Source organism: Ips typographus, linkage group LG3 (genome assembly GCF_016097725.1).
Source record: "Ips typographus isolate SLU linkage group LG3, UJ_Ityp_2.0, whole genome shotgun sequence".
In the NCBI taxonomy this organism is placed as follows: Eukaryota; Metazoa; Arthropoda; class Insecta; order Coleoptera; family Curculionidae; genus Ips; species Ips typographus.
Window position 1 is genome coordinate 6,699,865 of NC_138424.1, and position 20,093 is coordinate 6,719,957.

Here is a 20,093-nt window from a genome sequence, read left to right on the forward strand (position 1 = left end):
TGGTTTTTATTTTCTATTTTTTTCTTCATTTCTCAGTTCATCATTTTAATTATTGTTCCTTTATGTTAGCATGGGACATTTGGGTCAGACTGTTCTAAAGTTAGTAAAATTATATAAGTTGTGTACCACTAACTATAGATGTATTAACAAAGCTTAATTACAAAGTTATTATGGTGTTACTTTTTTTAATAATTTAATTAAGTAATCTAATCGTGATGGTTTCTCTCTTATCACTGGTTTTCTATGTGTAATAAAAATCCTTAAAACCGCAATTTTTCTTATTTTGGTAACGTTTCTTTTACACTTTTAGGTCTAATGCAAAAAAAAATTCTTGAGAAATATTTTTTGAATTGTGAAATTTTACATTGTTATAAGCACCAAAACACCCTTAAGAACCCCTAAAGAAACAATTCTCCACTTTTTCCACCAATTCGTTTAAATATGCTATTATGATTCTTAAATGATCTGTTATTTGGCATCAGTCAATGGAACGAGCTGAATCGATTTATGATGAACTGAATGATGCCAAATAACAATTCTCTTGACAAAACAACATATTTAAAAAAAATTGTCCTAAAATGTCAAGATCATAAACGCTTACGTAATGCCCACAGGGGTTTTGGTTCATATGGGGTGTTTCTTAATGTAAACACTGAAAATAGTCCATATAAAAGTAAAAATACAGACTACTTTCAAAATTGCACGTAACCGTATATTGCCCAACCAAGTAGGTTGAGCACGGTACCAAGAAGTTAACGGTTTCATGTCTCAATGCACCAGCTCTACCCAGCCAAATTAGTCGCAGACAGTACTTTCTTCCACTTTGATCGTACGGTTAAAAATAGCCGTAACCCTTTGTAAAGAGTTAAACAATAATCTTTACCAGATTCTATCTCGATCAGTAGGTACGGTTAGTACCGAAGTTGGTACGCCCGCGAACAGTCGCGTGCACCATTTTAGACATCAAAACACAGTTGAGTTGCGTGCGGCCGGTACCTATGCCACGGTACCATCTGAAATTATTGAGTTTTCAGGAGTTTTCTGACTTAAACAGGATATTTTAGTAGCTGTTGTGTGTAGTTGACAAATCAGTGAAAATGGGTGCAGGAATATTGCTTTCCAATGAACACATCAGGTTGTACTATCAGTCCGTTTTTGAAATGGTGAGTAACTTGCGCAATTTGAATGAGATCGTTATTAAAAACTCGTTAAGCATTACAAAAACGCCATCAAAAATAGTTGATGAGTTGTTGAAAATTTTGTTACTAACTTTTTCTGCTTTAATTAGTTGCACAAGAATTGTGGACATTCAAAAAATGCATTATAAAAACTGATGAAAATAATATTAAGAAAAGTGGTATATTAACTACTACCCTAACCAAGGTAGAAACAGGAAAATCTAAATGAAATAATGGGTGCCAAAATTCCATTATTGTTCTAATTTTAGACATATAAAAATGCGTTTTTGATTAATCTATATTCACATTTTTTGGTGTCAATGTTTTGTAACTAAACACGTTTATTAGCTTAATATCCTAAGGGCCCTCTAACAAAAGAAATAGTAACTTAAAAATGTGCAACATAATTATAGTTATATTTTTTATTGTGAGAATACATTTTGACATAAACTTACTAAAACATCAATAAACCAACAATACAATTTTGCACCACACAGTATTATAAGGTACTTTGAAAAAAGAGATTTGAAAAAAGTTTTAATGTTAAAGTAAAAAGAGTTTTTAATTGCTTAATTGTGCTTAACTATAACTCTTTTGAACGCGTTTTTTGTACTTAATTATAAAAGTTAAGGTTTTTGCAATCGGTAATTAACCAATAAAGTGCAATAACAGTGCAAGTCGTATCAAATTCCGTTTTAAAATGACGAAACGTTAAAAATAAACTAGACATTGATTAAGGTCTATTTATAACAACAGGTACATGAAGAATTCAGTTGCTAAATTATGATTTACAGAAAAAAATATTAAATACATTAGAAAGAAGAGAGGAGAAGGAGGAGGAGATGCTAAGAGAGAAATTAGCCAAGGTAATAAAATAAATGAGGAGAAAAAGAAATATTTTTAAGATGGCAACTATTTCTGATATACTAGCTTCTTATAAATGGCACACACTGTATATTATAATTTTTTGAATGCCAATTACTAACTTAAAAATACCAAAAATACTTTGGTTGAACGATTTTATATTAGTTGACATCAATTTTAGTAACTTTTGCCAAATTGTCAAGTATTATTGCTATTTGGGCTTAAAAAAAAGCAAAAACAGAAAAACAAACTGGATAAACATATGGATATACATTTTCTGATATTAGCATACTAATTAAAACATTCTGTATATTTATATCACAGTTCCAGTAAGTCAAGACAAAATCTACAACTTCTGACTCTAAAGTTATGGGTCTTTAATATATGCTTAAAAATAATAATTTCAAATTTACAATTCTTGGTTGCGGTATAATTGAAGAATATTTTTAGTAGGCCTTTCCTAATTGTTTCAGAATTCCATAATTTTACAATCAAGGAAATACCGGATAAAAATAAGTTACAAATTACATAACATTTATGAAATTTGACACAGTTAATAGCAGTCAGTAGTTTTAGATGTATTTTCCACAATTAAAGTGTTAATACATATCAACATATGCAAAACAAGTTTTATAATTACAAATACAGAAAAAAAAATGATTTATAAATACGTGAATGACAAAAAATTTAAAGAAAAATTCCACCTATATTCTTATTTGAATTTCATGTTGAAAGAATAACAAACGAGTTAAAGAGTGTTGTTTAACTCACTAGTGTCTTAAAACATAATTTTTAATACTTTTTTTACCAAAAATACAGTGAGATCAGTTTTACATGAAGTTAGCAAAAACAAATCTTGATTTTTCTGATACATTTTAGCTTATTTTTGAAAGTAGGCTTTCTTTGCTCCTTTATCAGAAGACGTTCTGGATTACGAGTGTATCTCCTTTCAACTTTTCCTAGTTCCGGCTCTGTTATGCATACAAAAGATAACTTGTAACAAATTATCAAATAAACACTCACGCAGCACTTGATTGTCGAAATTAACTCTTAATTGCCTAGGATTTTCGCATGACAATTCAATTGTTACTGTTACATGAACATTATTGCATATACGATCCTAATTCAGTTCCGGTGGTAGTGGTTCTTTCGGTACTACCGCGGTCTCATTTTTCCCTACACGGTACTACCAGAAAACAGCAGGTTCAGTGCGGTTTATTTGTTTATTATTGTTGTGAAAAATATGGTTGAAGTGGGAGTTACTCCTGTTGTTAGGATTCAGCCTATAATTGTATACTATGACTGTCCTGAAGGTGTTCCTGACTTTTTTGTAAGTTCAAATGATTGCACAATATTACTCTGTTTTTCCTTGAAGGGTTTGATGGCTTATCAGTTGAGGTTGGTCAAGATTACATTACCAATTAACTTAATAATTAGATTACACAACAGAATAATTAATTGATTAAATCAAAGTTAATCAGTAACTTAACCAGGCCATTGCATATTTTGTAATAAGTTAAAAAGAACCACTTGGGGAATTCCATTTTGGTTCTCGTCTCTACGACGATCATCTTGGGTTTGAATTCTTTTCTTTGCAGAACCTGTTTGAATATATTCGATGCAAATTGCCCAGCGACTAGTTTTTAATTCAGTTTCAACACTAACTCAATTTTCAATAATACGCGTTAGTCTAAGTTTTGCTCATGAAAAGTGTAGAACGTGTCAAGTGTGGTGAAAATGTTGAATCTAATTCATCTTCGAAACTCTCTTGAGATCTCGGAAAAAGAGCAACGCAGAGCACTTGCTATTAAAGACTTTCTAAAGGTGAGTCAATTAACGTTATATCTTCAATCTTTATTAGTGGAATTTATCATTCATTCAAAGCTGATTCGAAAAAAAAAACACGTTTACACCGAAAGTTTCTCCTTGAAAGTAAAATACAGGCTTTTTCCTTATTATATAATTGAAACCCACTTAATGTCAACAGCCGCCACTGATTTTCACCGAAAACGGAACCAAATGACATTATTAAAACTATAAATAAACTGGTTCCAAAAGAAGGTATTAGAAAAAACCCACGTTTTTAAGCCGAATTTAATCTGATCAGTGATCACCCACAATTCCTTAGTAGTGGGCCGGGATTTGAATGAAGAGGAACCAAGTGTGTTCAATGAAAATGTGCGATCAAAATCAATCTGATTTGGTTATTAGGACTAGTTCGAAATCTACTTTGTTGATATCACCTAGTGTCGAAATTTACGGAAGGAGTATTGTTGAAAAGGTAAATTTTACAATTTCAGTACTATTTGCTCATCTTTCACTTTACTACATGCAAAATTATGCAAGTAAATACGATCACAAATAGCAAAATCAAATAGCACACACCCATTTTTACTTTTCTCTGAAATGGGTAGTATGCTGATGAATCAGTGTAAATCCGTCTATTCCAGTATTATCCTAATAAAACTTTTTATATTCCTGCTGACTAACAATAGATAATCTTCAAGGTTTTTGAATGGGCTCATCTGAAAAATCCACTCCAATTGAATAGCAAGGTGTTTTCTAAAATATTTGACAGTTAGTTTTAAAACCAAAATTAAAGAAAAGAGAATTGTGGCTTGGGAATAATGAAAATTGATTCCAACTTGATAACTAATTGTAATAATGTTTTTCTGGTTTCAAATCCATAACGAATGTATGATCAGTACGTCACATTGAAAATGCGTAGGATCAGGTGATGCTTGCCAAAAATGTAAGATCCAAATTAGGAAATTTTTAAGCTTGTGACACACGAATTTAGGAAAAATCGTGAAATGTATTGAGTTTTTGGATTCTTTCCTGCATAATTCTTAGATTCACAATTTTTCTTATTTACTGGTCGATCCTTGCCCTGCACACACATTGACGTATCGTCAGCATATAAGCTAAACACGTATTTTTAACTCTTTTGTTAAGATAAAAAATAAATAACCCTACCTTGAAGCATCCTGGTATTACTGTCCACCATTAGTACATACGAGTCACATAGGATTTCTAAAAAAGTCAAAGAAATAATAAAACTGCATATAGATTCCTTTATCTAATGCTCCCTAACCAAGATTTTCATTGTTGTCCTCTTCTATGCCTTTAACAGGATCGATTGGCAAACTAGTGATTATCCACGTGCTAATAATGACATTAGTAGGAAGTAACATAAATTGAAAGTTTACATGTTACAAGGTGCCAACGTTGAACAGGACAGGATTTGAAGCAAATATCAGTTTCAATAAACTTATTTTTTCTAATTTTGGCATATAAAGTGACACTTTTCAAAACTGATTAGAGTGACAAAACGTTTTACTTTATGTAACTAGTTAAAAAAATACCATTGTATCTTTCACTTTAAAATGGTTCAAAATGATTCAAGTCTGATCACTTGTGAGGTTTATGAGTTAATTTTTGACACTGAGAAGTCAAAAAACAGGATTTTTGGACTAATTTTTACTGGTGTTTAATTTTTTGAACTATAAGTAGTGTAAAACTGAACTTTCAAGATTTTTGAGAGTCCAAATTTGTACTGAATAGTCTAATAAAAACTTGTTATTTACTACTAGAAATAGTCTTAATATTCATGTTTTCAGACAGCAATGACTGAATGACTGCAATTGACTTAAATGACTTTACTAAGACTAAAGAGAGTCCAAAAGTCTATTTTCAGGACTTTAATTGATGTACAAACTCAATTTTCTGGATTAAAACAAGTCTGGAATTCAATTAAACACTGGTAACAGTGCAACTTAAATTTTCGGACTACTTTAATTCTAAAAATGAGTGTTCAAGATCAATATCGTAGCATTTAGTGCCAAATTTTTTTACTTTTATTACTAAAGAGTGTGAAACTGGACTTTCACTCTTATAAATAGTCTTAAATCTGATTTTTCTGTCTTAAAACACTCAAAATAGTCCGAATTTTTTTGACATGCTCAATTTTTTTGAATCGATGAGTATACAAGTCAATTTAATAGTCAAGAAGCTTGGAATGACATTTTCATTTACAAACTGGCTGTCATATCATGATAAATCAAAAACTTTGTGAAGATAGTCTTAAAACTCGTTTTTTCAGGCTAAAAACAGACTTAAAGCAAGAAATTTTCGAATTTTTAGCACTCAGGTGTCTAGAAGTCAATTTTATAGTAGCAAAACTTGAAATAGCATTTTTAAGCCTATGGAAAATTCTAAGTCTGCTATGTCAAAAACTTGGTGAATATAGCCTTGAAATTGGATTTTCCAAGCTAAAAGCACTAAAATAGTCCAGAGTTCTAAGAGAATAAAAAGAAAAGTAAAAAAACTTGAAGTTAGTCTATTCAAGTTTTTTTTACGTCAATTTTAATGAAATAATGTCAATATCCTGTATTTAAGACTATTTTCAATACAAAAATATTCAAATTTGTCTTCAAATTATGAAAACTTACTTCAAATGCAATTTTTAAGCTTGTGCTGTCACTTTTTGGTGTCCAAGTCAATTTTCAATAGTTCTTTCTAGTCTTTTTCTGTTAATATTTTATATATTTAGCCAATATCGAATAATTTACGATACTTGACATTTTTGGAAACGTATTTGAACAGACCTAAAATAAGCAAAAATATTCATACATCTCTTTTGACTTTATTGAAACTAATTTTGACATGACATTTTTTCAATTACTTAATTTTCTTAGTATTTTGTTGATGCAAGCAATTATTTAATATGCAATGTACAACAAATGATAAATATTAGTACAAAAACAATACCCAACAAAAGGATTATCCTATACAGATAGATGTAAACAAACAACTAGATAACAATAATTACACTTTTTTTTTTGGAAAGAATTGATTTTATAATAGATTTGTATGCGACATACTGATATACTTTTTATTATTCACTATTTTAAAAATCTAAATTTTGAAGTATTTGAAAATAGTTTAATTTTTGTTCTGCTGGTCACCTTCCTATTCAAATTAAGGAAAACACCAAAAATACAAAACTACTTGTTTTCAAGTTCTTTTCTTTGTTTTCTTTTTCTAATCCGTTTAACTTTTTCACAGTTTTACACTTTTGCTGTTTAGTTTTTCCTTTCTATAACTCTAAACATACTTTCTCTGTCCTTTTCTCTTCAATTCTCAGTTAACACAGCTGTTTAGTTACTTTATCATTTGATAATTTGTCCTTCGGAAAAAAATACCACCGTCCATTTTCCAACCAAAAAATGCGTTTAACAATCTAAACCGGGTAGGAAACACTTTATTGGTAAATTATGTAGCTAATTGTTCTTAACGGTAGTTTAGAAAACCCCACATTTACGGCAAATCACAATCAAAAATGCGTACTTACCGTCCATAAATTTTGCATTTCAAAAAAAAAGCGTTGATGCATATCACAGTACGGGAAAGTCCCCTTCGTAACCAGGTGTAAACTTTACGTTTCAGTGACTCAAAAATTTAAATCGATAAATTATTATTGGTGAACATGACACATTTACATAATAAGGCAGGTTTTTTAGGTATAATTACCCTAAATCCAGACCTGTTGTCTTAAATAAACAATTTACATTAGAACCAGTATTCAAACAGAGAAAAACGCTGGGCGGGATTTTTCTGTAGCAGTCACTAGTAGCAATGTCTGGTAGTCGGTCCGGTCCGGGTATTTGATTATAACAATAATAAATAGCAGGCACGTTCCATTTAAGATCATTTGCAAGTCGAAACGAAATTGTGGTTTTAATAATTTTTTTACGTGATTTAGTGTTTAAGTCCCTTCCGTAGGGTTATGAACGAAGGGCGAGTGTTACGAAGAGCAATAAGCAGCACCATGTACAAGAATGTGTTTGACAAGGTGGGTGAAAAGTAAATTAACATTTTTTTGTTAGTCAAGGCTGTTTATTGATAAAATTAGCAAATTTTCAAGTACTTACGCACCGGAATTAGGCAACTGTTAGCTTTGTTACAGTTTCTAAGAAGTTAATTGACCAAAATTGCCTCTTGGAGTTTGATAAATGAGAATTACCTCATCGTCTCCGGCTGCGAGAGAAAAAATCTCAAATCATTATAGCTCATTAAGCCTTATAGTGAGATGAGTCAGTGTGAACGACTTCACTTACGTCATCACAGTCAAAAAAAATCCTTTCCCTATTGTTTAAGTTGCTTTCTCCGTTATGAATTCCTTCACAAATAAACTGTCTGCTGAAATTAATAACCGTATATGAATTACCGGGAAAAATCGCTTTTTATAAGTATGAATTTTTTTGTTGTTTTACAAAACCATAACAATGACAGACGAAACTGCAGCGATCTGATTAGTGCGTGACTTTTTCACAAACATGACCAGTTTAAGCAAATTCGTTGTTTAACAAAGAAATACTAAGATAAGGATGTCGGTTTATCTTTATTAATAATCCTTATGCAATATTTTTCTGTGTTGTCTAATATTACACTTTCTTTCTGAAAGTGAATTCTAAAAGTCATAATTTGGTTATTTCTACTATTCGGTGCATACAATAATAATTAACAAAACAATATATAATAATAAGTATAATAAATAAGTAAAGTAATATATAAATAAGTAATATAATAAGTAAAGTGTTTCCTACTAATCCTACTTGATCTAAAATATTTTACTTTGGGAGTTACTCTTCAACCGACTTTATGACCATAACACATCCTTTAATTCTGAAAAATCATTTGACGTTAAAAATAAACTAAAAAATACCCTGTCCAAGAAAAAATTCGATTATCTCTTGTGAAATTTGCTATTTGTATTTTGTTTTTAAATTGAAATACCTCGAAGATATATTTTTAAGGGCTGGACTAGCTAAAAAGATTTGTATACTAGGTATCTTAAATCCCAGAAAATGTACAACTTATTGTATATTTACTACTTTTGATGTCCCTTTCAACTACTTGAAAATACAAAAATTTTTTGCTGCGTGTACCGTTCAAGTAACATAGATATTGTACACTTCACAGTGGGTAAAGTAAAACTTCAGGACAACAAAACTAACCGAATTTATAAGGTCTTTTAGTATTGTAATCAAACTTACCATAATCATGAACAAAGTTGATAATATCAGGAAAGGTAAACAAAGCAATTGTACTAGTCACGACTGTTATTTATGTTTTGAAGAGATATCAAACTCACAAAATTGTTTAAAGAACAAAACTGCGAGTTTTGTCATAAAATTGCAAAAAGAAAATTAATCTAGAATACCAGATAACTTCCAAATCAACTGGGAGCAACTACAACTATACTGGAAATCTTTCTTATGTTTACCAGAAAATTGAGCCAGGCCTCGTTCTTCGACTGGAAGCTTTATACATATTATTTGTATTTAAATACTTTGGAACTTAATAGATTTATAATGGATGGAGAAGAAATATGTGAGAGGATTGAGAATTGTGCTGGTTGGAAGAAATACTGGATAATCTGTATGTACATTAAATGATCATCTAATAATCTGTATAACTTAGATTGAGGCACAAAGGACCATTTCCATTGTCATCCATTCCAATCCGTCCATTCTTTGTTAAAAAACACTGCATTTGGTCTTAATTAGTTCAAAATGACATTCAAACCGTACTTTTTACAAAAATTGGTTTACTTTCCTAGTAGAAGCTAAACTGGATCTAGAGTAGAATAATCGTTTATTAGATGATTCTAGACTTTTAGGTCTCGACCAGTTTAGAGTTCCAAAAAAGAGCATTAGTTCTACTTTTAAAGCCAAATTCAATACGTGACAAATTGAAATCCATTTATCATCCCCCTTATTACTACTTACAAATAATTTTGGATTACTCATTGTACGAGAGGCAGTAACGAAATTAAAGATAAATAAAATATGCCATACAGAATGTCGATATGGTTATCTCGGTATTTCTATAACATTTGGAAAAAGTCACGCACTAATCGAATTGCTGTAATTTTTTCTAATGAGTGTCTTTGTTGTGACTTTGCACTAACGACGAAAAAATGTCATACTTAAAATATGCAATTTATTCCCAGGAATTCAGAAAGCTTATTCGACAGTTTATCTGAAAAGATATTCATAACATCTGAAGTCTTCATTAGTGATTCCTTCCATTGGAATGTTAAACAATAATTGATGCTGTTTTTCTAGTTGTCTGAAATAATCAATGTGTACTGTTAGATAGACATTACATGGTACATTTTCTTGAGAAAGGTTATAATCATAACCGAAACGTTGGTGATATTTTGTAACCAATTACCATTAGAAAATAAATTATACGTTTAATCGTTAGTTGTTTAGAAAAGTGGAGTTAAACGACTATTTATTTTCTCCGTCTATTGTCTATTTGTTTCCGCTGGAAATTCAATCATTTGGATAATTGAATGTCATTTTTCGATCTTGGGATAATATCCGCTAAGGTTTTCTTTGTTTTTGGTTTTTGGACCTGATCTAAGTGTAAAACGAGAATTTACCTAGAATGAGATCGTAGATTACACAAATTGAAGTTAATTAACTCTAGTTGACTTATATAAAAGGTACTAAATTATAAAATTAATTAATCTGTGAAGATTATTGGTTGCATAAACGAAAATCCAACCAGGTTCCATTTTGCCTGCAGTACCAACTTCTAACTCTGCTCTAAGTTAATAAAAGTAATTAAGTAAGTTTTGTGGTTAAAAATTCTATATTTTTATTGTTTCCCAAATACCAAATAAAAAAGTGTAATAATAGTACGTATGCTATGAACTAAAAATATTGTAAAACGAAATCAAAACAGAAAAAACTCCTTTATTTTTTTTATTGACCAGCAAAGAAGAAAATTGCAAAATAGCTAACTGGTTTGAAATACTCTGTTAATTCATTACTCACGACACATTTTGACAAATTTTTGCATAAAAACAATTCAAAACATCTTAGTTAGCAGAAACGCTTTTCAATTTATAGGGAAATACGATCGTATCTGTGTTTTACGTAACTATCAGATAATTTTCATAAAATACCACTGCAGTACTATGGTAGAATACCAAATGTTTCATATAAATTTATAAAAATGTGGTGAATTTTCCTAGAATGTGGTTAATAAGCTTTAAGTATGCGAGACCCTTATTCACAATCTTTTGCTTTGCATGTTTATAGACAAAGCAAGGTTCTAGGAAAATCCGTACAATGTTAGAAATATTAAAGACATCCTGGAGCTGTTTCTGATTTTTTGTGCCATTTGATTTACCTAATGTTGGGCGTAAATTTACCGGTAAGGTAAAGTAAAATTGGAAAAGTAAAGTGTGACAGGAAAATTTACCAATTTTACCAGTAAATTCCAACTTTCACCTTTTCTGAGTTATTTAGCAAAAACTTTGAAATTTCAGCACTCTGTAACTCGGTTATTTTTGGGACTTCAGGAAAGTTGAACCACTCAAATTAACCGTCTTGAACTCCTTTTTTCACTGGTTTTGAGCAAAAAATTCTATCATAAAAATTGCGTACAGGGTGGCCAAAAAAGTCTGAATCACTACATTTTTTATGCACCCTTTGTATAGTAGCGGCCCTGACGGACTGTGAAATTTCCAGGGATGAGTTTAGCAGTTTCTAAAGAACCTTTTTGTTCTCTTTCAAATTTGTCGTAACTTCTACCGTTTTTGAGTTACTTAGCACAAACTGGTTTGATGCAACAAATTTTCAAATCAGTTGAAATTATGGCTTGAAATTTTAACACCCTGTAACTCGGTTATTTTTTTTGGAGTTCAGGGAGGTTGAACAACTCAAATTAACCACCTTGAGCTCCTCTTTCCAGTGGTGTAAAGAAATGCGTACAGAGTGAACAAAAACAGCCAATCACATGTGCATTTCATGCACACGCTGTATACTGGAAGCAAAAACAGTCCTGCAAACTGACGATGCTTATTCAAGGAGTTGGTTTCGAACATTTTTAGTCTCTTGCAATTTTTTTGTAACTTTCACCGTTTTCGAGTTATTTAGAAAGAACTGGTCTGGTGGAACAAATTTTCAAATCAGTTGAAATTTGAACACCCTGTAACTTGGTTATTTTGGAGATTTTAGGGTGGTTCGACCACTTAGAAGAACCGCTTTGAGCTCCTCTTTCTAGTGATGTAGAGTAAAACATACTATCTTAAAAATTGTCTACAGTGTGACAAAAATAGTGAACCATCATACTTTTCTTGCACACCCTGTATACTGGAAGCAAAAACGATCCTGCAAACTTACGGTATTGGGTTAGGAACATTTTTAGTCTGTTGCAATTTTTTTTCACTTTCACCGTTTTTGAGTTATTTAGAAAAAACTGGTTTGGTGCAACAAATATTTAAATCAGTTGAAATCGTGGTCTGACTGAAATTTTAACACGGTTTAAAGAACAGTCAGGACCAAAATCGCCTGTAAAACCCACTTGAAGTAAGAAAATGACTGTTTTAAGCACATTTTTGAAATCCTCATTAAATTTCCTATCCTAAAACCTAACACCTATATAAACCTAATCGCCTGTAAAACCCAGTTGGAGCAAGGAAATGACTGTTTTAAGCACATTTTTGGAATCCTTATTCAATTTCCTATCCAATAACATGAAAAAACAGGAGAAAATTTGGTACCGTCAAGAAAAAAATCGGTTTCAAAATTTGAATTGAACTGCCAGTAACACAGTGTGTAATTTACCAGAACTTTCTTGTAAAGTAAAATATTTATTTTACCGGTAATTTACCAATCACTAGATTTACCCCACTTTCAAAGAAACATAAATCAAAATTACTTAGAAAAGGCTGCCTTTTTGTAAAAAGGTGCTACTCATTTGGTACAATAAGAATTTCAATTAAACCCATAAATTTACTGGTCAAATTGTAAAATTTTCTTGTCAAACTAAACTTTACTTTACCTTACCGGTAAATAACCGGTCACGGTAAATTTACGCCCATCTAATCAAATTCTATCTTTAGGTTTACATTTGGCAATAATCACAACTTTCTTTCACGTGCAATCATTAAAGATATATCAGTGAAATCTGTATTACAAATTTTTCAATTAAATATATTGATTACCTGCTTTATTAAGTTACTGACACAAGTTAATGACACTTAATAACATTTAGATTATCGTAGGTGGAGCTGCAAATTAACAGTGGAAAAATCTATTCTTTTCACACCTATCTACTCTTTTGCAATAAATTTAACTTTACAAAGATAAAGATTTACTTTACACTAAAATTGAAAGTTGTAGCAGTTTAAATATACAACGATAAAGAATTTGAACAAATCGACTGCTAAAATAGAACAAAAAAAGACAAATACATTATTGAAATTGTCAATAAATCAAACTCTAAAATTAGCGATGTTCAGCTTAGAAAAACCGCATTTCTTTGGCATCTACCGGTAAATAAAGCCGCAGTAAAATATTTGCTCTCGCTATCCGATTTACTTTTGTACGTATGTTAATTCATCCTGGATTTTTATTTTCATAACATAAACCTAAATATTTACACGACACAGTACTGAAAAATATAAAGTTATCTGTAAAAAACAAACCTATAACTCAACGCCTCAATTTCGTTTTGAGTGAAAAAAATTGACTCATTTTTCCTACTCATGTTTGGCAAACTGAATCACTTTTACAACACTTCCTATTCTGAAAACAACGTAAAATCCTAAAAGTGGGTTTTATGCGTTAAATATTATAGAAACACGGACCCTAAGGGTTATGAAAATGTCCATGAATGAGATCCGGATCCATTGGTTTCCTTAACACTTGCTTAAGCGTTGAGCAACAATTCAAACAGGCAGTAAAAGTCCAGATACAATCTTTTAATTACTTCATTAATTTTTATGTGATCACGATATAATTATTATTATGAAATAATTACCGGTTTGCGGAAGCTTTGCCATGCTTTAATCTTTAACTAAACAGTTTGTCGTTTTTTAGTAGTGGAATTTGTAGGATGCTAATGAACTTATGTCAATAGTAATAGTTTTCTATGTATTTGATGTTAACAATAATAATAAATTATTACTTTTCTATGATTACATTCCGGTTCAGGTTGAAGAGGAAGTAAAGGGGTTTTTCTGCGTGTCACCCAATTGTGACGCATTTTTTTGTTGAATTTAAAATTGAAATCCTTTTGTTGTCGTTTCGGGTTTGCACGTGCTTTGTATCCTTGCATTCGATACATTTTTTGAGTGTAGTGAAAGCAACCTTGTAGGGAATTCCCATTCGTATTATTTGATGCAAAACTATACGACATCCTATTTATAGACCTAAATTTATTACGAAACAGACCGTTACATCCTCAAATCATCCTCATCCTTAAAATGTATGCATTTTAATTTTATTATTGTTATTATTATTACGATTTTCCATTATTAGAAATTAGCCTTGACAGTGGTCGTTATTTTTAAGTTCCAAAGCGTGTTTTGGTTGTACTCTAAAGAATGTCAGTGGCATTCAACTTGTTTATCGGTATTTTGTTTTAGTTTCAATGACTCAAATCGAGTCAATTAGCCTAATTTGTCAATGATTTTTCCTCAAAACAGAGATCGATCGATCAAATTTGTTGCAGAAATTTTTGGCGCCACAGATATGTTATGGGAAAAATTCTCTGCCTTGAAAAAAAAAATATGAATTTATTCAAACTAGCATGCCTTCAGTTATTTATACAGATTTAATCTCAACCTCAATGACGAGGTTTCTGCTAATTATTTTGGTTTGTCTCTTCTGGCAGGGTACATCTTGTTTGTGGTACTGATCACGTTTCAAAATCATAATCTTAATAAAACGTAAGTTTTTCTATTTTTTCTACTACCAAACCTCCAAAAGAGGCACTTAGTATGACGAGTTTAAAAATGAATAAAATATGTAGTAATGTTTTGACGTTTTGAAATCGAAGGAATGTAGGAAACTCCATGTTATTACCAACGATTTATTACAATTTATTCGTAATTTATTAGCTTAAACTATCATAGGAAATTTACATTTTTAAAGGCCTCTAGAATCATGTTGAAAGTGCTAAAGACTTCTAAAAAAGCTACTGGAAACGACCCAAAATTGTCAGACAAGTGTCTTTTTAGAGTTTCTGGATATTGCCAGAGGTCTCTAGAAACATGTTAAAAGTGGCAAATGCCTCTACAAGTGCCTTAAAACTATTTAGAGTTTCTGGAAATTGGCAGAGGTCTCTATATTGTTCAAAGTGCCACAGACCTATAAAAACTACTGAAAACCAACCAAAAATTGCCAGTCTCTGCAAGTGTCTTAAAACTTTACAAAGTATCTGGATATTGCCAGAGGTCTCTAGAATTATATTGAAATTCCAGACACCTCTACAAGATACTGGATATCAACTAAAAATAGCCTGATAAGTGTTTTAGAACTTTTTAGTGTTTCTGGAAATTGCCGGAGGTCTCTAGGTTCATGTTGAAAAGACCAGAGTATCTTAATACTTTTTAGAGTTTCTGGATATTGCCAGGGGTCTCAAGAATCATGTTAAAAGTGACAGAGGCCTCTAAAAGTGTCTTAAAACTATTTAGAGTTTCTGGACGTTGGCAGAGGTCTCTATAATCTTGTTCAAAGTGCCACAGAACTCTAAAAGCTACTGAAAACCAACCAAAAATTGCCAGACGTCTCTGCAAGTGTCATAAAACTTTCTAAAGTATCTGGATATTGCCAGAGGTCTCTAGAATTATGTTGAAAGTGGTAAACACCTCTACAAGGTACTGGATACCAACTAAAAATGGCTTGATAAATGTTTTAGAACTTTGTAGTATTTCTGGAAATTGCCAGAGGTTTCTAGGTTTATGTAGAAAGTGCCAGAGGCCTCTACAAGTGTCTTAATACTTTTTAGAGTATCTGGAAATTGCCAGAGGTCTCTAGAATCATGTTAAAAGTGACAGAGGCCTCTACAAGTGTCTTAAAACTGTTTAGAGTTTCTGGAAATTGGCAGAGGACTGTATAATATTGTTCAAAGTGCCACAGACCTATAAAAACTACTGAAAACCAACCAAAAATTGCCAGACGTCTCTGCAAGTGTCTTAAAACTATATAAAGTATCTGGAAATTGCCAGAGGTCTCTAGAATCATGTTGAAAGTGCCAGACACCTCTACAAGATACTGGATACCAACTAAAAATAGCCTGATAAGTGTTTTAGAACTTTGTAGTGTTTCTGGAAATTGTCAGAGGTTTCTAGCTTTATGTAGAAAGTGCCAGAGGCCTCTACAAGTGTCTTAAAACTGTTTAGAGTTTCTGGAAATTGGCAGAGGACTCTATAATCTTGTTCAAAGTGCCACAGACCTATAAAAGCTACTGAAAACCAACCAAAAATTGCCAGACGTCTCTGCAAGTGTCTTAAAACTTTCTAAAGTATCTGTATATTGCCAGAGGTCTCTAGAATTATGTTGAAAGTGGTAAACACCTCTACAAGATACTGGATACCAACTAAAAATAGCCTGATAAGTGTTTTAGAACTTTGTAGTGTTTCTGGAAATTGCCAGAGGTTTCTAGGTTTATGTAGAAAGTGCCAGAGGCCTCTACAAGTGTCTTAATACTTTTTAGAGTATCTGGAAATTGCCAGAGGTCTCTAGAATCATGTTAAAAGAGACAGAGGCCTCTACAAATGTCTTAAAACTGTTTAGAGTTTCTGGAAATTGGCAGAGGAATCTATAATATTGTTCAAAGTGCCACAGACTTATAAAAGCTACTGAAAACCAACCAAAAGTTGCCATACGTCTCTGCAAGTGTCTTAAAACTTTATAAAGTATCTGGAAATTGCCAGAGGTCTCTAGAATCATGTTGAAAGTGCCACACACCTCTACAAAATACTAAATACCAACTAAAAATAGCCTGATAAATGTTTTAGAACTTTTTAGTATTTCTGCAAATTGCCAGAGGTTTCTAGGTTTATGTTGAAATTGCCAAAAACTTCTAAAAGCTACTGAAAATCATCCAAAAATTTGCCAGACGTGTCTTGAAACTTCCTGTCACGTTGCAGTCACTTTTTTCCTAAAAAAACTAACCAAACAAGTTGCGCTTTTTCCTCCTTTCCAAGCTAATCCAAAGAACAACAAAAAATTAAATATTCAACTCGAATTTTCATGGCAATTTGCAAAAGAGTGTTTGACAGAAAATATTTTCGCAGGAGTGTTGAACTGAATAATGTGCGGGTTGATTTTTTGCACTGGTTTACTTAAAACACGTGTAATCCATTCTCAACAGCCTCACAATTAATAGTGCATTCATATTTCTAAATCAAAATATACACAAGTACCGGTGGTTGCAAAAGTATTACTAATCTGACGTATTAAAGTTACTATTATATCAACGCAGTCATTTGTATAAATTAACATAATAAACACTGCACGTCTTTATTGCTTTTCCAGAATATGAAAATTGTTACTTTAATTATCCAGTACACCAATAAAACCGTCACTCATCCTAACTTTCATTTTTACAGTGTGATAAAGACCGAGATGGATTTGTCAGCCTGGAGGAACTCACCGCTTTCATCAAAAACACGGAACCACCCAGTTCCGGTCCCTTGACGCCCATCATCGTAAACAATTACGAACGATTCGACCAGAACCACGACAACAAGCTGGATTTCGAAGAGTTCGTGGAAATGATCACCAACGATGGGTTCCTGAAGGACTTTACCAATCTGGGAAATCGGTAAGTTTCGTTTTTTTGCGCTGTCAACCTTAAAAATTCCCAACCGACCTTGGATGTTTAAATATTGCATAATGAACTTATAGTTTCTGCTAGAGTAATCATCTGCAAAAGATTGTAATACCGCAAATTTAATTTTTTTTGGGGAAATTTTGCTTGATGATTTGAATCAGTGGCGGATCGATGTTTTGATTTCATTACAATGTACGGAACATTCAAGTATTATTTGAGTACTATTCAGAAAGAAAAGAGAGAAACAGAAACCGTTATTGTAGGAGAGTCAAATGCCCATATACGTAATGGGTGCGTGGGTCTAAGAGCATAACAAAACTATCTAAAAGTGTTCATAAATTATGTGACTGTGACATTTCCTTAAGCTCCATTTTAATAAGAAAACTGATAATGTGTACAGGAATCTCTGGGCGTACGAGGAAACCTCATGGTCTGTAGTGATCCGTTTAACCAGCAGAGAATGTCTTTAATGTGTTCTATTCTACTTCTTTATTCTTACTTTGTTAATTCATTTAATTACTGCAGCCGCCACTGATTTAAATATGTACAAAATCTTTTGCGGTTTGTTTTGATCGAAAAAAACGCATTGCAGGTACGTCAAGTTCCTGGTGGTACCGGTGTGTCGAAGCAAACATATTGACAAAGTGGTACTGAAAAGGATGCACACAATCACGGGGATGTACGAAAATGAAGTGCGTTTCAAACCGACTGACATAGGAATGATCATGCTCTCCCTCATCCAAATCATTTTGTTCTACAGCAACTATAGCGAACCTTTGGTGTTCAATCATGAGAAAAGATATCAGTTGTGGAGATACATGACTTACATGTTCACTCACACTTCGTAAGTAAAGTTTAGTTTAGTTTTAAACTCTTGATTAATCAGTTTTTTCTACAGTCAGCTTCATCTTTGGGGTAACGTTGCCATACAACTTATGGTGGGTTTACCATTGGAGATGGTACACAGTTGGAGAGTTTTAGTGATATATGCAGCTGGTATCCTGGGTGGGGGTTTATTCCAGTCGGTGGTCTATCCAGAAGAAAATCTTTCTGGAGCTAGTCCAGGAGTGTACTCAATATTTACAGCTCACATTGCCACAGTTGTTATGGTAATTACACCCACCAACTTCAATTAAATCAAATTTTAACTAATGTTGTCTTGCAGAACTGGAGAGAGATGAGCCAACCAGTGGTCCAGTTCATCATTTTCGTCAGCTTCTTCATGTTTGACACAGTTTACAACTACTACACCTACCAGAATAATGGTAGCATTAGTTACATATCACACTTGGGTGGTGCAGTTTGTGGCCTTTTGGTGGGAGTAAACGTTCTAAGAAACTTGAGGGAGACTAAAGTCGAAAAAATCATTTGGTGGATATGCATGGTCTTGTATATTGGATTGATGAGCACTTTTATTTGTTTAGAGCTGGCTTTAAATGTTTTCCAAGTGCGACAAACGTAGTTTGTCTTCGATTGTTGATAGTGAAAGAATCTCTTTATTTGTACATAAACCTAAGATTAATTGCGACTGATTGTAATATTATTTATTTATTTTGTAGCTGTTAAGATTTGTGACAATACTCAGGTGTGTTGACACTCTCTATGTTGACACACTTTTTTAATTATTGGTATTTAATACTTTTGTACTTATTTCCATCACTCTTTTACTTTCATTCATCACTAATCACTAACTCTGCTGGTACAAGTAGAGTTGCCAAAGTATTACGAATAAGAGACACTTATACAAAATTCACTTTTTTTTGGCAGTACTGTTGTCATTATTTAATGTATGTAGTCATTGTGATATTTTGTACTTACTGTCATCAATAGTCATGTAAGTCTTATTTTAATTTATTATTTATTTGAGAGGATTCCATGTCGGGTGTAATAAAAGACCACAGAATGAAAAGGTAGTTTTATTATGTCAATTGAAAGATAACAAAGTGATACGATTCGGAAGAAGTCGCAAGATACTTGTTTTACTTAAATTGTGTAGAATGTACGTGTTATAACACCAATTTTGATCTATGACAAGTTTTGTCACAGATTAGTTGTCTGATTGACTTGTACTATCTGATTGACTAAAAAAAGGTTCAAAAATAGAACTTAAACAGTACAAACCATTATGTTAATAAAACGTTCACCAGTGTAGCGTGATTTCTGCTAGCAAAATAATTTCATTGTATTTTTTTTTAAACACTAATTATATTTGTAAACATGCAATAGTCTCCTGTGTGCTGGATGCAATTTAACTAAATATTGTTTGCAAAATTCATTTAAAAATCCCCCAAAACTAGATCAGGCCGGTATGAAGGTCGCAAATCTATATTCGATTTATCCAATCCTACACACATTATAAAGCGTGTCTCATATAGAATTGGGAGTGATTAACGTTACAAATTC

At 32.1% G+C, this 20,093-nt stretch overlaps 1 protein-coding gene and 1 long non-coding RNA gene across 6 annotated transcripts; one reads left to right on the forward strand and one right to left on the reverse strand.

Annotated features, from left to right (window-relative positions):
* The first annotated feature begins 813 nt into the window (after positions 1-813).
* Positions 814-19,599, forward strand: LOC145726958 (rhomboid-related protein 1-like). Of its 5 annotated transcripts, none has more exons than XM_081976306.1 (5): positions 814-1,163; positions 17,467-17,681; positions 18,283-18,534; positions 18,589-18,799; positions 18,856-19,599. In XM_081976306.1, exons 1-5 carry the CDS (start codon positions 1,098-1,100, stop codon positions 19,150-19,152), a joined length of 1,041 nt encoding a protein of 346 aa, XP_081832432.1. In that variant the 5' UTR covers positions 814-1,097; the 3' UTR covers positions 19,153-19,599. The 5 variants fall into 5 exon arrangements, with proteins under 5 accessions (XP_081832432.1, XP_081832431.1, XP_081832430.1 ...); XM_081976305.1 differs by lacking the exon at positions 814-1,163 and adding an exon at positions 3,161-3,372; XM_081976304.1 differs by lacking the exon at positions 814-1,163 and adding an exon at positions 3,660-3,866.
* On the reverse strand, positions 4,469-5,315 carry LOC145726961 (uncharacterized). Its single transcript, XR_014177750.1, has 3 exons — positions 5,137-5,315; positions 5,019-5,075; positions 4,469-4,966 (listed from the first exon to the last, which is right to left on the reverse strand). It is a non-coding gene; the product is annotated as an uncharacterized LOC145726961 (long non-coding RNA).
* Positions 19,600-20,093: the final 494 nt, after the last annotated feature.

What these genes read in the sequence shown, in the direction of transcription:
- LOC145726958 (XM_081976303.1), top strand. Translation starts at nt 4,189, where the DNA reads ATGAAGAGGAACCAAGTGTGTTCAATGAAAATGTGCGATCAAAATCAA. An exon ending in TACATGTTCACTCACACTTC is followed by an intron (nt 18,535 to 18,588) that starts GTAAGTAAAGTT and finishes TTTTTTCTACAG; the next exon opens with TCAGCTTCATCTTTGGGGTA. An exon ending in ACATTGCCACAGTTGTTATG is followed by an intron (nt 18,800 to 18,855) that starts GTAATTACACCC and finishes GTTGTCTTGCAG; the next exon opens with AACTGGAGAGAGATGAGCCA.